This window comes from Symsagittifera roscoffensis, chromosome 7 (genome assembly GCF_963678635.1).
Source record: "Symsagittifera roscoffensis chromosome 7, txSymRosc1.1, whole genome shotgun sequence".
Lineage (NCBI taxonomy): Eukaryota > Metazoa > Xenacoelomorpha > Acoela > Convolutidae > Symsagittifera > Symsagittifera roscoffensis.
Window position 1 is genome coordinate 35,828,969 of NC_087068.1, and position 16,751 is coordinate 35,845,719.

Consider the following 16,751-nt stretch of genomic DNA (forward strand, 5'->3'; position numbering starts at 1 on the left):
CAGCTTAATTAGCATAAAGCAAAAAAAAAGAAATCACAAATTGAAACTAAAGCTAGTCCCTGCAATTTATTACTAATTCGGCTGTTTTTTCTATCTTCACAAGCTAATTATCCTTCTATTTCTGAGATTTTTGATGCAATTAACAATTGAAATAGAAACATTAATCCTCCAATTCAACTGCAATTAATTTTTAAACGCAATTTTTGATCAGCAATTAAGTGACACGAGTTGTCACTTGAGGTTCCGATCATCGAGTAACTTTCTTTTCGTGTGTTTTTTTGTTCCAATCAGTTGAAAATTGGGATGAACGTTGTCTTTGGGCGTGTTTTTTTTGTATTGAAAAAGTTTATTCAATGTCGAGAAAAACCAGTTTGAGATTTTCAAATTTTTGTGTAACTTCGAACGGGTAAAGCTAGTGAGCAGACCAATTGTAGAGAGATAAGCCACGAACCTTGATTAAAATTAGTTTTTTGCGCCTTGCTTTATAAAATAAAAAACTTCAAAAAAATTTTGGTTTTTTCAAATTCGGTTTTTTTCCAAATTGTTGCGCGATTTGTCTCTCTTGCAGTGACTGTCGAAGTTATCTAACTATCAGGTTTTCTTCAGATCCTTTCATCACGCCACGCGCAAAAAAAAACAACTAATTTGAAAAAGCAATGAAAATTTCTTATGTATTATTCAACAGACTGTCCTTGTATTCATTTTTTGTTTTATACGCAAAATTAGGTACCACAAATAAACATCGCGATGGGCCAAGTGATATGTCAAATTGAAGCATTTTCAGTCGTGATTTAAACTACATAAAAAACGGTTCCAATGTCGAGAAAAAAAAGTCGAGTTTGAGCTTTAGTCTAATTTCGAGCAAATTATTATCAAAATCGATGTGCATGAAGTTTTTCGATATTCACAGAAACTCTCGATTTTTATGAAAAATTAGCTGTATAGTTTTTTAGGATAAAAAACCTGACTTCACTATGAAGAAATCGGAGCACCTCACAGAGCATCTCATATATGTTAATAAAAGCGCGCATATGTTAAATCTAGCAAATTAAAAACTTGGCACTTTTCCGATCTACAAACTTTGCAAAAATTTATCGCAATAAAATACTTTTTGTATTTGAGCTCAGTTCCACGGCAAATTCAAGGGTCATAAAAATGTCTCTCAAATTTGTTTTTGAGAAGCTTTAGGGAAAATTTGCACTAAAAGGCGCGACTTGCGTTAGAAAAAAGTGAATTGACCCTATAATAATACTCTGGCAAGCCTGCTTGTGTGAGCAGAAAATATGACGCAATAAATATTTGTTTTATAACCTGGTACGCTCCCTGTGTACACGTGCACTTTGTATTGTTTGATGGCTAACTTCTCCACCGTCTTCTCAGTTTTCTCCAGATTCCCATTTGCATCATATTTGAGAGCCCAAATTTTAGTTGGATTTAGTTCTCTCTCGGTTGCTTTGTCGTCTTCGCTTCGGGCCAGCCATCTGTTTAGAAAAAAAACTACTTATATCAAAGCTATCATTTAAAGTACGCTATTTTTAAAGTTTCCATTTGGTGGCTTTGTTTACAATAAAAGATACTAACTTTGTTCAGTTTTTGAGAAAGTACAGCTAACAGAGTCTTAAAACATCTAGATTGATTTTACCATGCTTCTGGCCAACATGATCCTTTATGAATGAAGCCAGCCGCATAACTCTTAAAAATTTTGCCAATCTATTGTTACCAAATCTAATTGTATCAAACCGCCAATATATTTTAGTAGTAAATCAGTATAGCTTGAAGCTCAAGTTGCGTTCCAGTGAAGTGTAACTTGATCATTAGCCTCTTGCTACTTAGTAACCTGTTGCACTCGAATCGGTAGCAGAGGGAGTCGTATTCTCCGAGCAGTTCTCGTATCTCTACCCATGCCAGATGCCATCCGGGCTTAAATCCAGAGTTGTTGTGGCCTATGCGAATTTTGCGAATAGAGTCTCCAATGTTCTCCATTTCCCTGAAAAGTAACAGTTGAGATAAGCTATTCAATAGTTTTTGATCCCAGAATCTTGAAGATTGCCGTCTAAGTTCTGCACTATCTTTTAAAATTTTCAGAAGAATTGTGTAAGGGTTTTTGATTCCAATGAAAATTATTTCTGGAAGCTACATTTAGCGCTTCTTTGGATAAATTCTTCGGAAGTAAACTTTTTTCATTTTTTTTATTTGTTAGTCATTTTCGAAGTCAACTGTTGCCGATTTTGCTCAATCCACTAACCTTCTACACGTTCGTCTAGTTCTCTCATCAAACCACGCAAAAAACACTCTAGTTCACTCTGGTATTTAACTTGAAACAAGGAAGGAAGAAACACTTGTGGAAAAACTACCTGATGAAGACGTCTTCGGAGCCCAAATTGAAACAGTTGCTCCTCAGATCTTTCCTTGATACCATATTCACAACTTCGCTTTTCAAGTCATCCCCGTACAACTGAATGTACACGTTAGCATCAGTAGAGCCATCTGTGATCGAATCAGAAGTCTTGATCCTGATTTCATAAAATCGCATCGGTTTAAAAGTGTTCACGAAGGCAGGAAGGTAGTTCAGAACTCGTTCACAGTACCCTGAAGGGTTCTTGGTTTGATCAACATCTTGGGCAGAACCACTTTCAGCAAACGACCATTGGGTTCCTTTTTGACCTGACCTCACTTGGATTTTCTCAAAGGGAAACTTGTGAGAAGCACCTTTTGGTTTCCAGCCCAGATGAATAGACTCGATGGCTCCAAGATCAAATGTTTCCAAATCAAATTCGTCCATTTGCCCTGACTTGAATGCCGTATTGTGTAATAATGACTGGCTCAAGATGAATTTCTCTGACTTCGAGAAACTCCCAATTAGGTGCATGTAAACATCACCGTCTGATTTTTCGAGGCCGTCGAAAGATTTTGCAAATGTTTTCACTTTGTAAAGAACTTTTCCCATTGTCATTTCTAATCCAAATTTGGACCGTAAACTCCATTTTCCTTTTGATTTTTTCTGTTTATCTTGGAAGTTTTTCACAAAGTTTTTGTTCATAGGAGTTAATGTGTGATTTATCTGCCCTGAAACTTCGTTGTAGACGTCAAACGAAACTTCAGCTGGAAAGAAAAACTCCTTTTTAGATGTTTGTAAACTGACAGTTTCTACATTCCACTTGAGCGAACCATTGACTTTAAGAATCACCTTTTCAGGCATGCCGATATTTAAAGTTTCAACCGTCAATGTGATCAATTTTCCAGCATCAGAAATCTGGCCTGAAAATTCACGGAAGCCAGTATCGCCACGAGCCCCGATTAGATTTATCGCAAAGCTATTTTCTTTTAAGTCTTGAGTTTTCCCTGAATTTGAACCTGTTTGAATTAGTACGTCATAGGACTCAGTTTTTGCTTCTTTTCTTCTTGAAGATTTTTTCATACTTTCAGGCACAAACTCTAGAACCGGTTTCGCATTAATTTTTGTCGGTCGGAAATGTTGGTTGCACTTAAATAGATAGTTCACGTCAAATTTAACATTTGAAAAATCATTGGGCTTTCGGTTGTCAAAACTGTGCCTTACTGAAACGCCTTTTTTCATCCATTCCTTCTCAGACAATCTGTCTAATTTTATTGGAGCATTTCTCATAACTTTGACTAAGTCTAAATCCCAACTTTCAAGCTCGTTTGGCACATATCTAAATCTGATTTTATCTATTTCGCCCACATCAGTTTCTTGAAAATCAAAATGATCTTTTCCGTTAGACTGGAAATGGTGCGTTGACTTTCGCAAAGAGACTTCTTCAGTTTTACCCCAACTTCCAAATAAGGTCAGGAAAACATCACCAGTTGTGCCTTGCTGTCCGGTTTCGATAGTCAAATCGTATCTAGTTTTCGGCTGTCCGTGAATAGCTTCAGAAGGATCTACTGAAACGTTTAAACATCCATCGCCTTCGCTTTTTGCGAGCCATCTTTGCGGATGAAAAGACATTTTTTCACATCTTTGTTCACAGAAAACTTCGATTTTATCCACGAACCACTTTTTATCTTCGTCTTCGTGGCCAATCACTATTTGGTGAATTTCACCGAGTTCAGCAGTTCGGAAAACGAATTCGGCCCATTGTCCTGGTTTGAAAATGTCGCCGGCGGTCGTTGTTTGTTTCTGATTTGTCAGTTTAAGACTGGTAGCTTCGGATTTGGTCCCGATGAGGGTAATGAAGGCAGATCCAATGTCTGCAATAGTGTCTAAAGCGATCGTCACAATGAACAGAAATATAGAACACGAGAAGTTGTCAATCAAAAAACGAGTGAAATTATTTCCTAAGCACATTTTGAGTTTTCTATGCACCCGCACTCAAACTTTATTTCGAACTGACTCTAATTTTACTCAATTGCAGATTCATAAATAACAATCAAAATGAAAGGAAGTGTACCTGGAACATCTGCTGTTAGAACCCGCACCTTGTAGTCTCTGCAGAATGCCTTGCCTCCACCTTTGCCCAATGGGTAGAGTGTAATCTGGGTGTGACGGTCGTGTTTGGTTGCCGATATCCACCGGCCACAGGGGAACAGCAGCCTGTCCTCTTTTGAGTCGGGAGGGGGCGTGACTATCACTTCCTCCACCAGCCAATCGTGTTCGGATTCTTTGCCATCATGACCGAGAATAATCTGGGAAAAAGCGAATTGAACTTGAAAAATTTGTACCAAAGCTAGAAGTGTGTCAAAAGCGGCTCATTAGTTTCTCTTTCACTTCTAATAACTAATATTTTATTATGGCTAGGATTAATGAAAAAAATGTCGCAAACATTTTCATTTAAAGAAATTTGAAAGTGTTTTTAAGTGTATTTCGAATTGAACAATTCAGGAGAAAATTTGAAATAAGTTTTAGCAAAGGACAAAAAAAAACGCCTTACGTGTTCAATTTCTCCCAGCTGTACACAGTTAAAGGCGAAGTAGTTTGTTTGCCCTGTGCGAAAAATAGAATGAGACTCTGGGTTGATTTGAGGGTTGAGGAACAACTTCCTGTACCCACTGTCACTCTTACTCCCCACCAGAGCCAGAGACGCCTGTGCCGAAGTGTCAGCACCTGCAATGGAGTTTGAGATAATGAGTTATATTTTACACTCAGAAGTACCACTTGATAAACACTAACGTAGTCCTAAGCAAACAGCATAGCTAGTTTTTCAAACAAAAAACATTGGAAGATCGAAGGCACAGTTTTCTACCTTTTGTCTCCGAAGTCTTGATTGATATTTTATATTCCTCTACTTTAGCTTGCTTCACTTTCAAACCATCACTGAATGCAGGAACATCAGTTGCCAAAGAGTAAAATGGCCCTCTAGCGGCCGACAAAAGTTGTTTGAATTCAAACTGATACTCTTCGCGTCTTTTCTTTCCATTGAGAAAGAGTCTCTTGATGAATATCTCGGAGTTATCGCCACAGTCATTTGGATTGAATTCAAGGGAAACTTTGAAGAAAGTTCCGACGTCTTCTAATGACAGTGTTATCTGCTCGTTGAAACCTGAAATCCAAAGACGGATCTCGGATTTTCTCAACGGGTGTTTTTCAAACAATTGTCAAAAATTTGATTGAGATTTTTTTTTCTGAAATAGCAGCAAAATTTCTTTTAGGCTAAAAGGTTGCTGGTAACCAAGGCGCCCTTAATTTGGGGTTAGTCTTCAGATGTCGTTAACAAGTACCATAGAGGGACCCTTTTGGCGGTGTAGGGATTTAATAGCGTCCAAGGCAAGCTTAGCTTGAAGCTTTGGCTATGCGTTAAGCACTGCATGCGCTGTCTCAGCTGTATGCAATAAATATACATGTATTTACGTGGATTGATGATAGTATGCATCGAGGTGCGACCTTCTCTCCCCCAAAACACCAACTTCAGCTCGCCTTCAACTTCCACATCTTCGTTTTTACCAATTATCTCCGTCTAAAACAAACAGTTGCCATGAATTTCAATCAATTTGGTTGTCATTAACTAATGTCATTTTGCGCAGACTCCCAGCAAAAAAGTTCATGAAGATATCTATTTGAATCTTTTTTATAGACTTTGAGTTTAGTTTCATTGTAAGTCTTGTTTAACAGACACTTATGTAATACCGTCCAGGTTCTGTTTGGCTTTCGGATGACTCGTTCATCCATCCTTTCGAACAAAGTCCTCTCCGTCAACTTGTTATCCCTCCTGTCCGAGAGCCATCCACCACACGTGAACACCTGCTGAATACATGTCTCCGGACAGTACACTATGACGTCATCCACGAATGTCTCCTGCGAGTGGTCCTTGAGTCCGATGCACAGTTGAGTCAGAGGACTGGGATTGTCGCAGGTGAGAGTGTAAGTCACTTTGTCAGATGAGGCGAAGTCGTCTTTGATGAACAGTTTGGGAGAAGACACTTGCAGGTATCCATCTGAGCATCAGGTTTTCTTTTTTTGCAAACACATCGTGACAAAACATTACATTTTTTGCTAAATTCATCTAAACTTCTTGCTAAATCGCTAATGGTCATTCGAACTCGAGATAGCGACTTTTTGGAAATCTTAAGATGGCAGAAACATGAGAAGATAATTAGTTATCTTTGAAGATTTTTGTGTTTTTAAGGAAATCATTTTTATGTCATTTATTTGCACGCGCCTTGATTGTTTCTGAAACCAAACAATCAATGCGCACGCAAATAAATGACATCAAAAATAATTTCTCTAAAGTCTCAAAAACTTTCTTGATAAAAATCTAATCTAGGTGTGTAATAAGTGTGTTTTAAGGTTTTTCGATTTGTGAGCGTTAGGCGTTATAAACATTTGAACAACTCGCCCATTTCGCCTGTCTTCTGTTCTCCGTAGAGGATGACATAGAGACATGTGCACTTGTCTGTTGAGTCCAGTCGCTGTTTCTCCAGATTGGTCTTCACAGTGATGACAAAAGTGTTCGCAGTCGACTTCAGTCCGTCCCCGTCAGTCAAATCATCTGCCATGTCTTCGAACCCAGTCGGCCTGACCACAAAATTATTCAGTGAAAGTATGAGAGTTTTATGGCATCCTTATTTTGAAGCTAACTTTTTGTTTGTAACATCAAAAAATTTGAAACTTGCAACCACTTGAATTGAACCTAAAAACGCCAACTACCATACATCCCGTAACAATATTAGGGAAGGGTGGTTTTTCAGGAGAGTTTTCTAAGCGCGCCTTGGGCGTCAATTTTCTAATAGATTTGGGTCGGTACGCCGAAAATATCTTTTTTTTTGGTCAAAGCCCAATAAAAACTGGCACAAGGACAGTGTTTTCAAATATTCGGCCGCGGGTCCGAATAGTGTTTCGAAAGAGCTAGAAACATCAGTGGGGTCGCCCTGATATAAAGTTCAACAAAATTCCAACTAACTTGAGGACACAACTGATGCTGCCGTCGTCCCTATCAGAAGAAAGCCACCTTCTACACTCAAACTCATACACTCTCCTGGGCGCATCTAGCTGGTCCAGAATGACCTTGTCCACGAACCACTCTGGCCTGTCTCCCCTTCTGTCATGACTCAGTCGCATCTGGCGCACGAAACCCCCGAGGAAGGGAGTGCTGATAGAGAATTCGGATACGATGCCTGGAAAAGCGCGAATCATAATTGCAAATATATATATTTCAAATCACAATGTCGCAACATGAAGGTTAACTATGTATAGAAATGGTGTAGAATTGAGTATGAAAGGTATAGTATTAAATCACCCTGTTCAAAACAAGTTCCGTCATTTTGGAGAAGAATTTCGTCTGAGTGACCAGTACTCCCGAAGAGGACGATGAAAGCATTCGCACTAGTCCCATGGTCCCTCCCTTTCCCAGTGAACACTGTGACCTTGAACCTGTTGCACTTCAAGCACTCCAGAGGGTTTGTGGAGACTCTCAGGTCAGTTGGGTTTCCAAACTGGGACACACAGTCGGAACATGCGGCGTAGTAAACGACGTTCGGTCTAGATCTGACTTTGATGGCGAGTCGTTCCAGGAACCAATCAGAGGCCGTTGGGTCGTCCTCGAGAAGTTTGATTCGGACTTTGATGATGTCGTCTAATTCTTTGGCTTCCATCGTGAAAACATCCGTTTTGGATGGCTGAAAGTAGGCTATTTTTTTTGCTTTGCCTGTTGTTGTGATTTGGATCGGTAAATGATTTTCAAAAATGTTTTCTTGGAAGTCAATGGTTCTTCACGTTACCTGGAAAATGTCATCACTGTTTCTTTCTAGAATGAGTGGACCAGTGTCAGAGGTGGTCGAATAGAGAGTAATAGCTACGTTTGCGCAGGTCCCGTCATTAGCACCCGAACCTCAAACACAACAGAAACCAATTTTATTTGTGGTTTTTGCTTTTGGCAGAGAGTCTATGAAAAGCTATCAAGCCTGTCTAAGCACAGTTCGTTTCTTTTGTTTTCCCACCTTACAGACTGTTGTTTTGCTGAGTGAAGCTCTTTTTTTTGCGACTAAAGGCCGTTTTTTTTGCGTTTTGACATTTCGTATGGTATCATTATTGCAACCAAAATTGGCCAGGGTTGGCAGACCTGAAACTAGAGGCCAAGTAAGACCTTGTCATCGCACACTACCCCGGGTTGACCTCCATAAAATGGTGTCGATGTTTAATTGTTTGTTTCTAACTTAAGTGTCAATTTTGTGTTTATAGAGAACTGTTTCAGAGGCTGATGTCGTGACTAGAAGACAAGAATCCCGTAAAAATATTGCCCGAATAGACGGACAAAATCCAGATTTTTCGGTGGACTGTTTCTGGTTTTTGGATTATTCAGCTCGCTATCAGGTTTCTTTAAAATTTTCCTTCTGAGGCATTCCCGCCCGGTATGGATTCTCCCTTGGATAAGAATAAGAACTGCTTTGCTTTCTCAGCAAGGGAGGAGAATTTACTGATAGAAAACATTTTTCTCTGGTTTTTCTTCTCTGTTAAGAGACTGCTCGTTGTACGGGATAGGATTTAAAACAATTTTTGCCTCATTTAGCTGGATTTATAATTGCTTAGAAATACTAATCAAAAATTTTTCATATATGAAAAAGTTCTAATTTCACAATTCCCATTTATGAAAAAAATGCTAGTCATACAATTTCCATATATGAAAAAATGCTAGTCATACAATTTCCATATATGAACAAATACTAATCATAGACCTTTCATTCAGTTTTCTGTACGTATGGAATTGCATGGAAAGTGTATGGCTAGCCTTTTTCCATATATGAAAATTGTATGACTAGCATTAGTGATCAACCCGGGATCATTGCCATGGCAGGGGGTCAAATACAGGGGATCGAATTTCCTCTAAAATGTGTGGTCTGAAAAATTAGTTAGTTATTTAATTTGATCTAAGAATTAATTCAGATCTGGCTCATGAAATTATAATTCTTCAACTTTTCCTCTTCTTTCTTCAATTTTTTTAAATACTTTTCAAGTTTTATCTGGCGCGGATTTTCTCCATTTGCTAGCAGATTGGCTAAAATGATGGAAGCTTAGTTACCTGTGACTGAGGTTATCTGGTATAGAGTGAAAGTCTCTTGAATTTGTTTCTGTTCTGACTCTATGATGCAATAGGTTTCTCCCAACTCTGTGTTCCACCCTATCCACTGATGACAAGGAAACTTCCACTGTTTTCCTGTTGCTTTGTTCTTGACTGTAACGGTGTCACAGTACCAACACTCGTCGTCAAACGCCTGAACGGAAAAGTTTTCTGATTGCTCACGGAATATCGGAGAGTATCGAGTCGACAAGAGAGCGAAGCAACAGAACAAAACTATCAGGATGTATAACGAGCTCGCCTTATCGACTAACTAAGAAACCTATAAAATCATCACTCTTTAGATGATTTCCAATTAAGAGACGTTAGAATTTAAGCCCAAAATGCCTTTAAGCAAAATAGATTACAGCAATGGAGCAAAAAAAAATAAAAAAAAATTGACAAAGATTATTTGCAGCAGTCAAATTAATCAACATATTTGCTGAACTTTGAAACAGAAATTTTGTGTCAAATTTTGATCCCAGACATTATCACCCCTCTCACCTGGTCTATGTCCACTTTGATGCTGTGCAACTCTCCTATGTCTTCATTGTGCATTCGAAATGCAATTGCAGTGCCCTCCCTGAAACACATCTCGTTCGTCTTCTTGGTCACGTGACGTTTGTCCACCAGCCGCTTCTTCACTGACTTCACACCTGTCTCCCCCTTCATCTGGATGTACACTGGAGCCCTGGTGCCGGATCCTTTTCCAGACCCAGTAGTGACAACTATCTGGAGCAGCATAGGGTCTTATTCGTACGGGCAATGTCAAAGGAGTTTATTTCAAAATTAAAATTGAGCAGGTTCGCCCCAATTCTTAGCTAACTTTGTAACATCTTTATGCATCTAATTGTGATAATGCCAGGTCAAAAAAGTTAAAAATGAGCAAACTCCCAAGTCATACTTTGTATGTTGTCAGTTCCTTGCTGCTGTCATCTTGGCTTTTATCGAGACTAGCAGCAGACTCCCCGTATCCGTGAACAACTAATCGGTCAAAGGTTCTTTCATCTGCCTTCGTTCTTTTGATCTTCCCACTTTTCAGTTCTGGCTTTGACTTTGAAAAACCATCTTCAAAGTTGGAAGAATTTTGATGAGACGATTGGGAGCGCTTGCGACCGGATTTCTTGCCCTGACTTTTTGATCTGAAAGAAAGTTGAAACACTGCAAATATTTACTATTTTCCAAACAAATTTTCAATGAGATAGAAATAACGCTGGAAATAAGGATATTACCGTTGAAAAAATGCGTCCAGCCTTATCCGCATAAACTCCTCATCCGTGAAATCCTCGTTCAGCATTTTAATGGGAGGGGCAAGGTTCGATTAAGCAAAATAAGAAAAATGGTAGCATACAATTTGTATACAAATACATCCTAAAAATAATCAATGCTCGTTTTTTTTTCAATTACACATCTTTTTTTATAATATAATCAGCATTTGCAAAGCAATGGCATCTGCAATGTTTCATAGTGTACACAAAACTGATTTTGAGAAGCAAATAATGAATTCACGATATCAAATCTAAGCATAATGTTGCTTGCTCCGAACGCTCTGGATTTAGTCAGGGATTTATTTTTGTTTTCAGTTTTGACTACCTGGAATTGTCCCATATCGGCGGAAGAGTTTTCGTACTTAAGTCATTCGAAAAAACTTGTATATAATTTAGAAGTTTATTCCGAGCAACAATTCATCTGAACAATTATGGCAGTTTGATACAATGCCGTAGAGGCCAAACTGTGCATTTCGTGAATGGTAAGCGGATTCCGCAACAAGCCAAAAACAGAATTGCTACTTTCTTTGATCTTCTTTGCAATTTAGGACTCCAAGGACACAGCTTAAACACTGTATTGCTCAAAATTGCTCGAAAAGAGGCAATAGCTTTGCGGAACCCACTTTCATTTGCGAACGCACTTAAATTTGAGGACTACATTTATTCATCGCAGCGGTTTCCGCAACAAAACTAATGTGCCGACAAACTTTATGTTAAAGGTATTTGTACGCGGAATCCACGGAAATTTTGTGAATGGAATTCACTTACATTTTGCAACATATTTAAATACTTGTCACTGGAGTCCATGGACATACAAGCACAAAATTGTGCGCCTATCCAGTGCATAGTTTGGCCTCGTAATGTGGAGAAGTTATATTTTCAGCTGTCTACGTGTTTTGTTGAACATATTTATTTTTTTTGTTCCGAGTTTTGAATAAAAGATCCAATATAATACTTTGTTTCATCAGATGAATTTCCAGTATTGTAAAAACAATTTAAGCAATTCGATGCCTTGAGCTTAAAGTTAAAAGCTTAATTCACCTGCGACCATTTAACTATATAGGACTTTGAAAATTTCCAATTTGGTTGAGTCGATTTCCACGATATTTTCATTTATTGAATAACGGTTAGCGCTGGCTGCAAATTAACCTGTTCAAAATTTGATCCAAATTTGAGGCTAGCTGATTACTTTAAAGGTTAAACTAGTAAACAAAATGCACAAAAATTATAATTTTGTACTTCATATTGCATGTAAAACGTTAAAACACAAACAAAAAACTTCGGGCTTTGCACGGAATTGAGCAGTCTTGACTTTTTGACTTTCGACAAAAACCTCAACGCATAGATCGATTTTTATTCAGACCATTTTCACAAAGTAAAGACCAGAGTGGAGATCAAATCTGTTAGCTACGTTTCATCAAGCGAGTGTTCTAGGGTTTATATCACATGCGTTTTCAGCCTGTGTGGGCTAATCGCCTAATAATTTGGAGACTTTATCTAGGAAGTTGAAAGCGTAACAGAAAATTATAAGACTCAAACTCTAACACTAACAAAGCCTTAAATGTTCCGACTGTCCGTAAAACTGGTCTCGAATAGTTTTTAGTTAATGAAATATTGACAACTGTGAATTTTATGCTGAATTTTATGAATCATGTACGAAATTTTTGTGATCAATTAATTAGCCTGCCTAAATTGAATTTGAAACGATTTTGTGGTGCGGGATAGTTGGCCACGCGTAATAAATGCGAGTCAAATTTTTGCAGCATCAAAGTATCATAGCGCTCTTTTAGTCATGTGAGTCATTTAAAGAGCTTTTCACAGCGCCCTTTAAGCCAGGGTTGATTAGTGGTAACCTCGCGCTCCTTGACCCGATTAAACGCAATTAAAACACAATTTATTGGAACAATCTTGAAAAAGTTAAGCTTGTTGTTTTTGTGAAGTTAGAAAAAAAACTGAAATTTTTATAGACGTTATCCTCTTTTGTTTCTGCCGGCCAAAGATACAGTCGGAAATTTGATTGACTTGAATGCATTTCAGCGTAAACATGTATAAAAAAAATTGTTAGTTGTTATCAAGTTGTATAACTTTTTAAAGCACCTTTAGTTGTGATCCTGAATCGAAAGAAAAAACACTTGAGAAAATTTTTTTCTTGTCGTTTTTAACTGATATGAAAATTTTCTTCTAGGCTAATTGAGACCTACGGTTGGAGTAATGGAGTTGTATCATTTTATGCGAAGGCTAGTATAAGTAACAATGTAAGAATATGGCGCTTTTTTTATAAAGTTGATAACACTTAAAAAACACAATAATATAGTAAACATTTCCGGAAAAAGTATTCATTGTTATAAAGTTTTCCCACTCATTTAAGCAAAAATTACTGTTATGATTATAATATTTAATTGAAAGAGTAACGGATGTTTGATTGTGTCAAAAAAAAAAGAAAAAAAAGTAGAAAACTGCTAAATTTAAGTGTGAATTAACCCAAAAAGAACCAACCATTTAACGTGTTGTTCATATTGTCAAAAAGTGAGAAAAACTATTGAATCTTGAAAATAGTTTGTGAGCCTTATTTAAAAATATTCAAACAAATTGTTCAATTGGTATCAATCAGTTCTTTTGAATTTAAAACACGTTTGCAAGTTTCTGTTGCTCGAAACATTAGCTTTAAGACTTAAAACTTTTTCTATAATGAACCTAAAAATCAAATTGAACCTTACTGATCTTGGTATTGAGTCGCATAAAAGAACAACTTCGCTCAGCAAAATAACTGTCTGAAATTTGGGGAAAATGAAAGAAGAGGTCTCTCCTTAGACACGTTAAGATGGTCTCCAGAAAGCCCTCGGTAACTCGTAGAAGCAAATTTGTTGTTATTAATTAGTGCTTTTAATTGAAACTTACACTTTGGCATTTCGGTCAAAACTCTGCGGGATGACCAGTCCAGTTGCTGTCATCCACTTCAAGTCCTCGTTCCACCCATCCGACATGTCCCAGTGGACTAGGGGGTTGTGCTTGAAATTAGTCCCACCTATGTCCCACTCTGGGGACTTAACACGCTCCCCCTCCATATAAGGTTAAACTCGCGCACAGCGCTACGATAGCAACAACAATAACAAAAGTAAATCTAAATTTGCTCTTTATTATTTAATTCTACTGCAGTTTGTTGCGTGATAAAGTATAAAATGTACGTGCGACAGTATATGTGCGGTGTTTTTATTTGTACGCACCAAACTAAATATTTTTTAAAAAAAATCTTTCAATCAGCGTGGTATATATGTTTTAGAGCACGGTGGTTTCTTCAAATAGCGGCTTCGAATTATTATTTTCTTTGTTTTTTGTTTGAGTTTCAGTCTTGGTTTTCAGGTATCTTGAAAAAAGAAAGTCTGTTTCTGGTAAATTGCTTGAGCAACAACAAAATGACCCTTAACGTATCATGGCTTCTTATTTTATTGAGACAAAAACGTTGTTTTCTGATATAGAAACATTAGACAAAAACCATAACAATGGTAAAAACGTTTTTCGGACCAGTAACTTTCTTTTTATACAACTACAAATAATGTCTTTCAAAATTATACGCGAATTAGGTAGTCGGTGGTTGCTTCAACCCCACCCCCCCCCCTGGGGGCCTGATTTTGATTTCATTTTCTGGCCGATGTGGTGGAGGGCATATGATTCGAACTAAGTTGAAACGTGAAATCGCTCATGAAATTGTCAAATTGTTTTTTTTAAATTCAAATTGTTTTTGTTCACAAATTTGAGCAAATTTGAGCAAAAAAGAACCTCCAACAGAGTGATTCTTTCAGCAACAGTCGCTTAAGGGAAACGAAAACCAGTAGTTTGAAGGGGATCCCCTTGAAGCTTTGAGGTCTAAGGGCTCCTGCAGTTGAAATTATTGGATACTTCCACAATTTTAATTGCTAGTAAAATACTTTTCAAACCAACGTACAACCAAAATCCACACAATAGAAAACCTAGCAGACCAAATTATGTTTTATACAAAAACAATTTCATTCCATAGTGACTGCTATTTTTGTTTGTGTCAATCAAGCGTTGCCCCAAAATATCACGTAACAAGCATAAATTATGTTTTCACTTTTGGTTATATTGCGTTGTAGTTGAAATGAAACTTCTGTAGTCAAGCTTGGTTGAAATATAGTACTTTTGGTTGCGCTGATCGAAACATACCTGAGTTGGCCAAACTTGGTCGAATCATAGTTTTTGGGTCGCGCCAGTCAAAGCATGTCTCAGATATTCAAAATTGGTCAAAAAATGGAAAACCGTAGTCACGTCGGTCAAACTCATCAAATCAAACTCTCGACCCGGGTAAAGTCGAACTCTCGACATACATAAAGTCAAACTCCCGACTCCGATTAGCTGAAATTGCCTAGCTAAAATGACCGAATAGCGTTCTTCCTTCAGAGATGGTCTGGTAATGAGTTTCTTTCATGTCAATGAATTTGTTTTAAAAGGATGTGTTTGCTATTGTAAAATTGCTATTTTACTTGAAAAATTGGGTTATTTACTTGAAAGTTTTCAAATCGATTGGTGACCTTATTAAAGTATACATCTGAATTTATTTTAAAAAACATGTTTTTGAAGAAAGGATGTTCTTTGACTCACAAATTTAGCGTTTTTGTATGTTTTGAGCTCGTGCTGTCTTAATCTCTTCTGTTAATTTTTGCTACAATTATCCGGCACTGTTTTTATATGCAATGAACGGCAGCATATCTGCGTTTTTTAGTCCATTCAACGTAAAACTGAGTTTTTCTTGCCGAAAGCATCCAATGCCTTTTTGTAAACTTCGAGTCAAGGCCTGTCATTGTTTATATTGTTAGACCATGCATTTCACGATAGAGATATTAATACGCAAAATATCTGATCTTGAATTTACGCCCACCGCATTTTTCTAAGACTCAAAAACCCTTGGTGAGCTTGTTAGCGCACGATTGACGCCATATTTGCACGTTAATTATGGAACTTTTTTATTTAAAATCCAGAAGAGAACAAATTTTTAATAATTCATAAAAAACTTATTTGGTAAGATCTATAATTCAAAATAAAAAACTCACGACATTTTTGCTTTGTGCATTTTTATTTAGTTTGAAACAGATCTAGATGCTTAGAGGACAAGCAGCCCGGGTTGACCTCCATACACCGAAAATGCTTATCATACAATTCGATACAACAAAAATCATTATCATACAAATCCATATATCAAGTGTATGGAGAAAACGCTTGTCATACATTTTTCATACATTTTCGAAAAACAATAGAAAAAATGTTAAACCATTTCTGCGGTTTTTTGAGAACAGTTGAACAGACTGGTGACAAAAAAAACTGATTTAAAATATTATTTTGAAAAAAAAATGCTTTCCATACAATTTCCATATATTCCATATTTTCCATAAATGCATATTTTTTGATGGCGACATAAGTAATTTTAAAAATTTACCTCAAAACTTTTTTTCCAACCGCAAATCAAATTTTGTATGCAAACAAATTTTTTTCGAAAATTTTTTTTTGCATGCAAAATTTAATTTTTTTTGTGTGCATAACATAGTGGTGGATACAATAATATATTCGCTTTATTTTCTTTTCACTTAAATTTTTTTTTCAAAAACGCTGAAAATCCCTATTTTTTTTGTATGGCGTGTTTATGTATGCCTTGATCAATGTCTGATAATTTGAAAAATCAAAAATTTAAAATAACCATCACTGAAAAATTTTGCCAAAAATTAAAAGTTTGTTACTTTTTTAAATCATTTGTGATAGACATCTGGAAGACAATTTAGGTCGTTTGTTATGCATTGTAAATGTAAGACCGTCCAACCTTTGATGCTTTGAGTAACCAAGGTTTTTGTCACTTGTGTTCGGTTGCAAACACAACCCAAAAATTTTCAGAAAATAAGTTTAGAAACAAAAAACAACTTTTTGGTTTATGGAGAAAACGCCTATTATACAATTTCCATATATGGGAAAA

General features: G+C 37.0%; 1 protein-coding gene across 2 annotated transcripts in view; it reads right to left on the minus strand.

Moving 5' to 3' along the window:
* Window positions 1-13,987, minus strand: part of LOC134851323 (lipoxygenase homology domain-containing protein 1-like) — a 38,381-nt gene extending 24,394 nt beyond the window's left edge. For both annotated transcript variants that reach the window (XM_063867355.1, XM_063867356.1), the window contains exons 1-16: window positions 13,673-13,987; window positions 10,411-10,648; window positions 10,011-10,238; window positions 9,471-9,663; window positions 8,173-8,282; window positions 7,692-8,070; window positions 7,356-7,569; window positions 6,792-6,970; window positions 6,083-6,390; window positions 5,807-5,912; window positions 5,202-5,498; window positions 4,890-5,062; window positions 4,410-4,644; window positions 2,355-4,221; window positions 1,838-1,987; window positions 1,312-1,481 (exon numbers count right to left, since the gene is read on the minus strand). In XM_063867355.1, the coding sequence (XP_063723425.1) occupies window positions 1,312-1,481; window positions 1,838-1,987; window positions 2,355-4,221; window positions 4,410-4,644; window positions 4,890-5,062; window positions 5,202-5,498; window positions 5,807-5,912; window positions 6,083-6,390; window positions 6,792-6,970; window positions 7,356-7,569; window positions 7,692-8,070; window positions 8,173-8,282; window positions 9,471-9,663; window positions 10,011-10,238; window positions 10,411-10,648; window positions 13,673-13,839 (5,014 nt within the window). In that variant the 5' untranslated portion in view covers window positions 13,840-13,987. The remainder of the gene's footprint in view (window positions 1-1,311; window positions 1,482-1,837; window positions 1,988-2,354; window positions 4,222-4,409; window positions 4,645-4,889; window positions 5,063-5,201; window positions 5,499-5,806; window positions 5,913-6,082; window positions 6,391-6,791; window positions 6,971-7,355; window positions 7,570-7,691; window positions 8,071-8,172; window positions 8,283-9,470; window positions 9,664-10,010; window positions 10,239-10,410; window positions 10,649-13,672) is intronic.
* Between the last annotated feature and the right edge of the window lie 2,764 nt (window positions 13,988-16,751).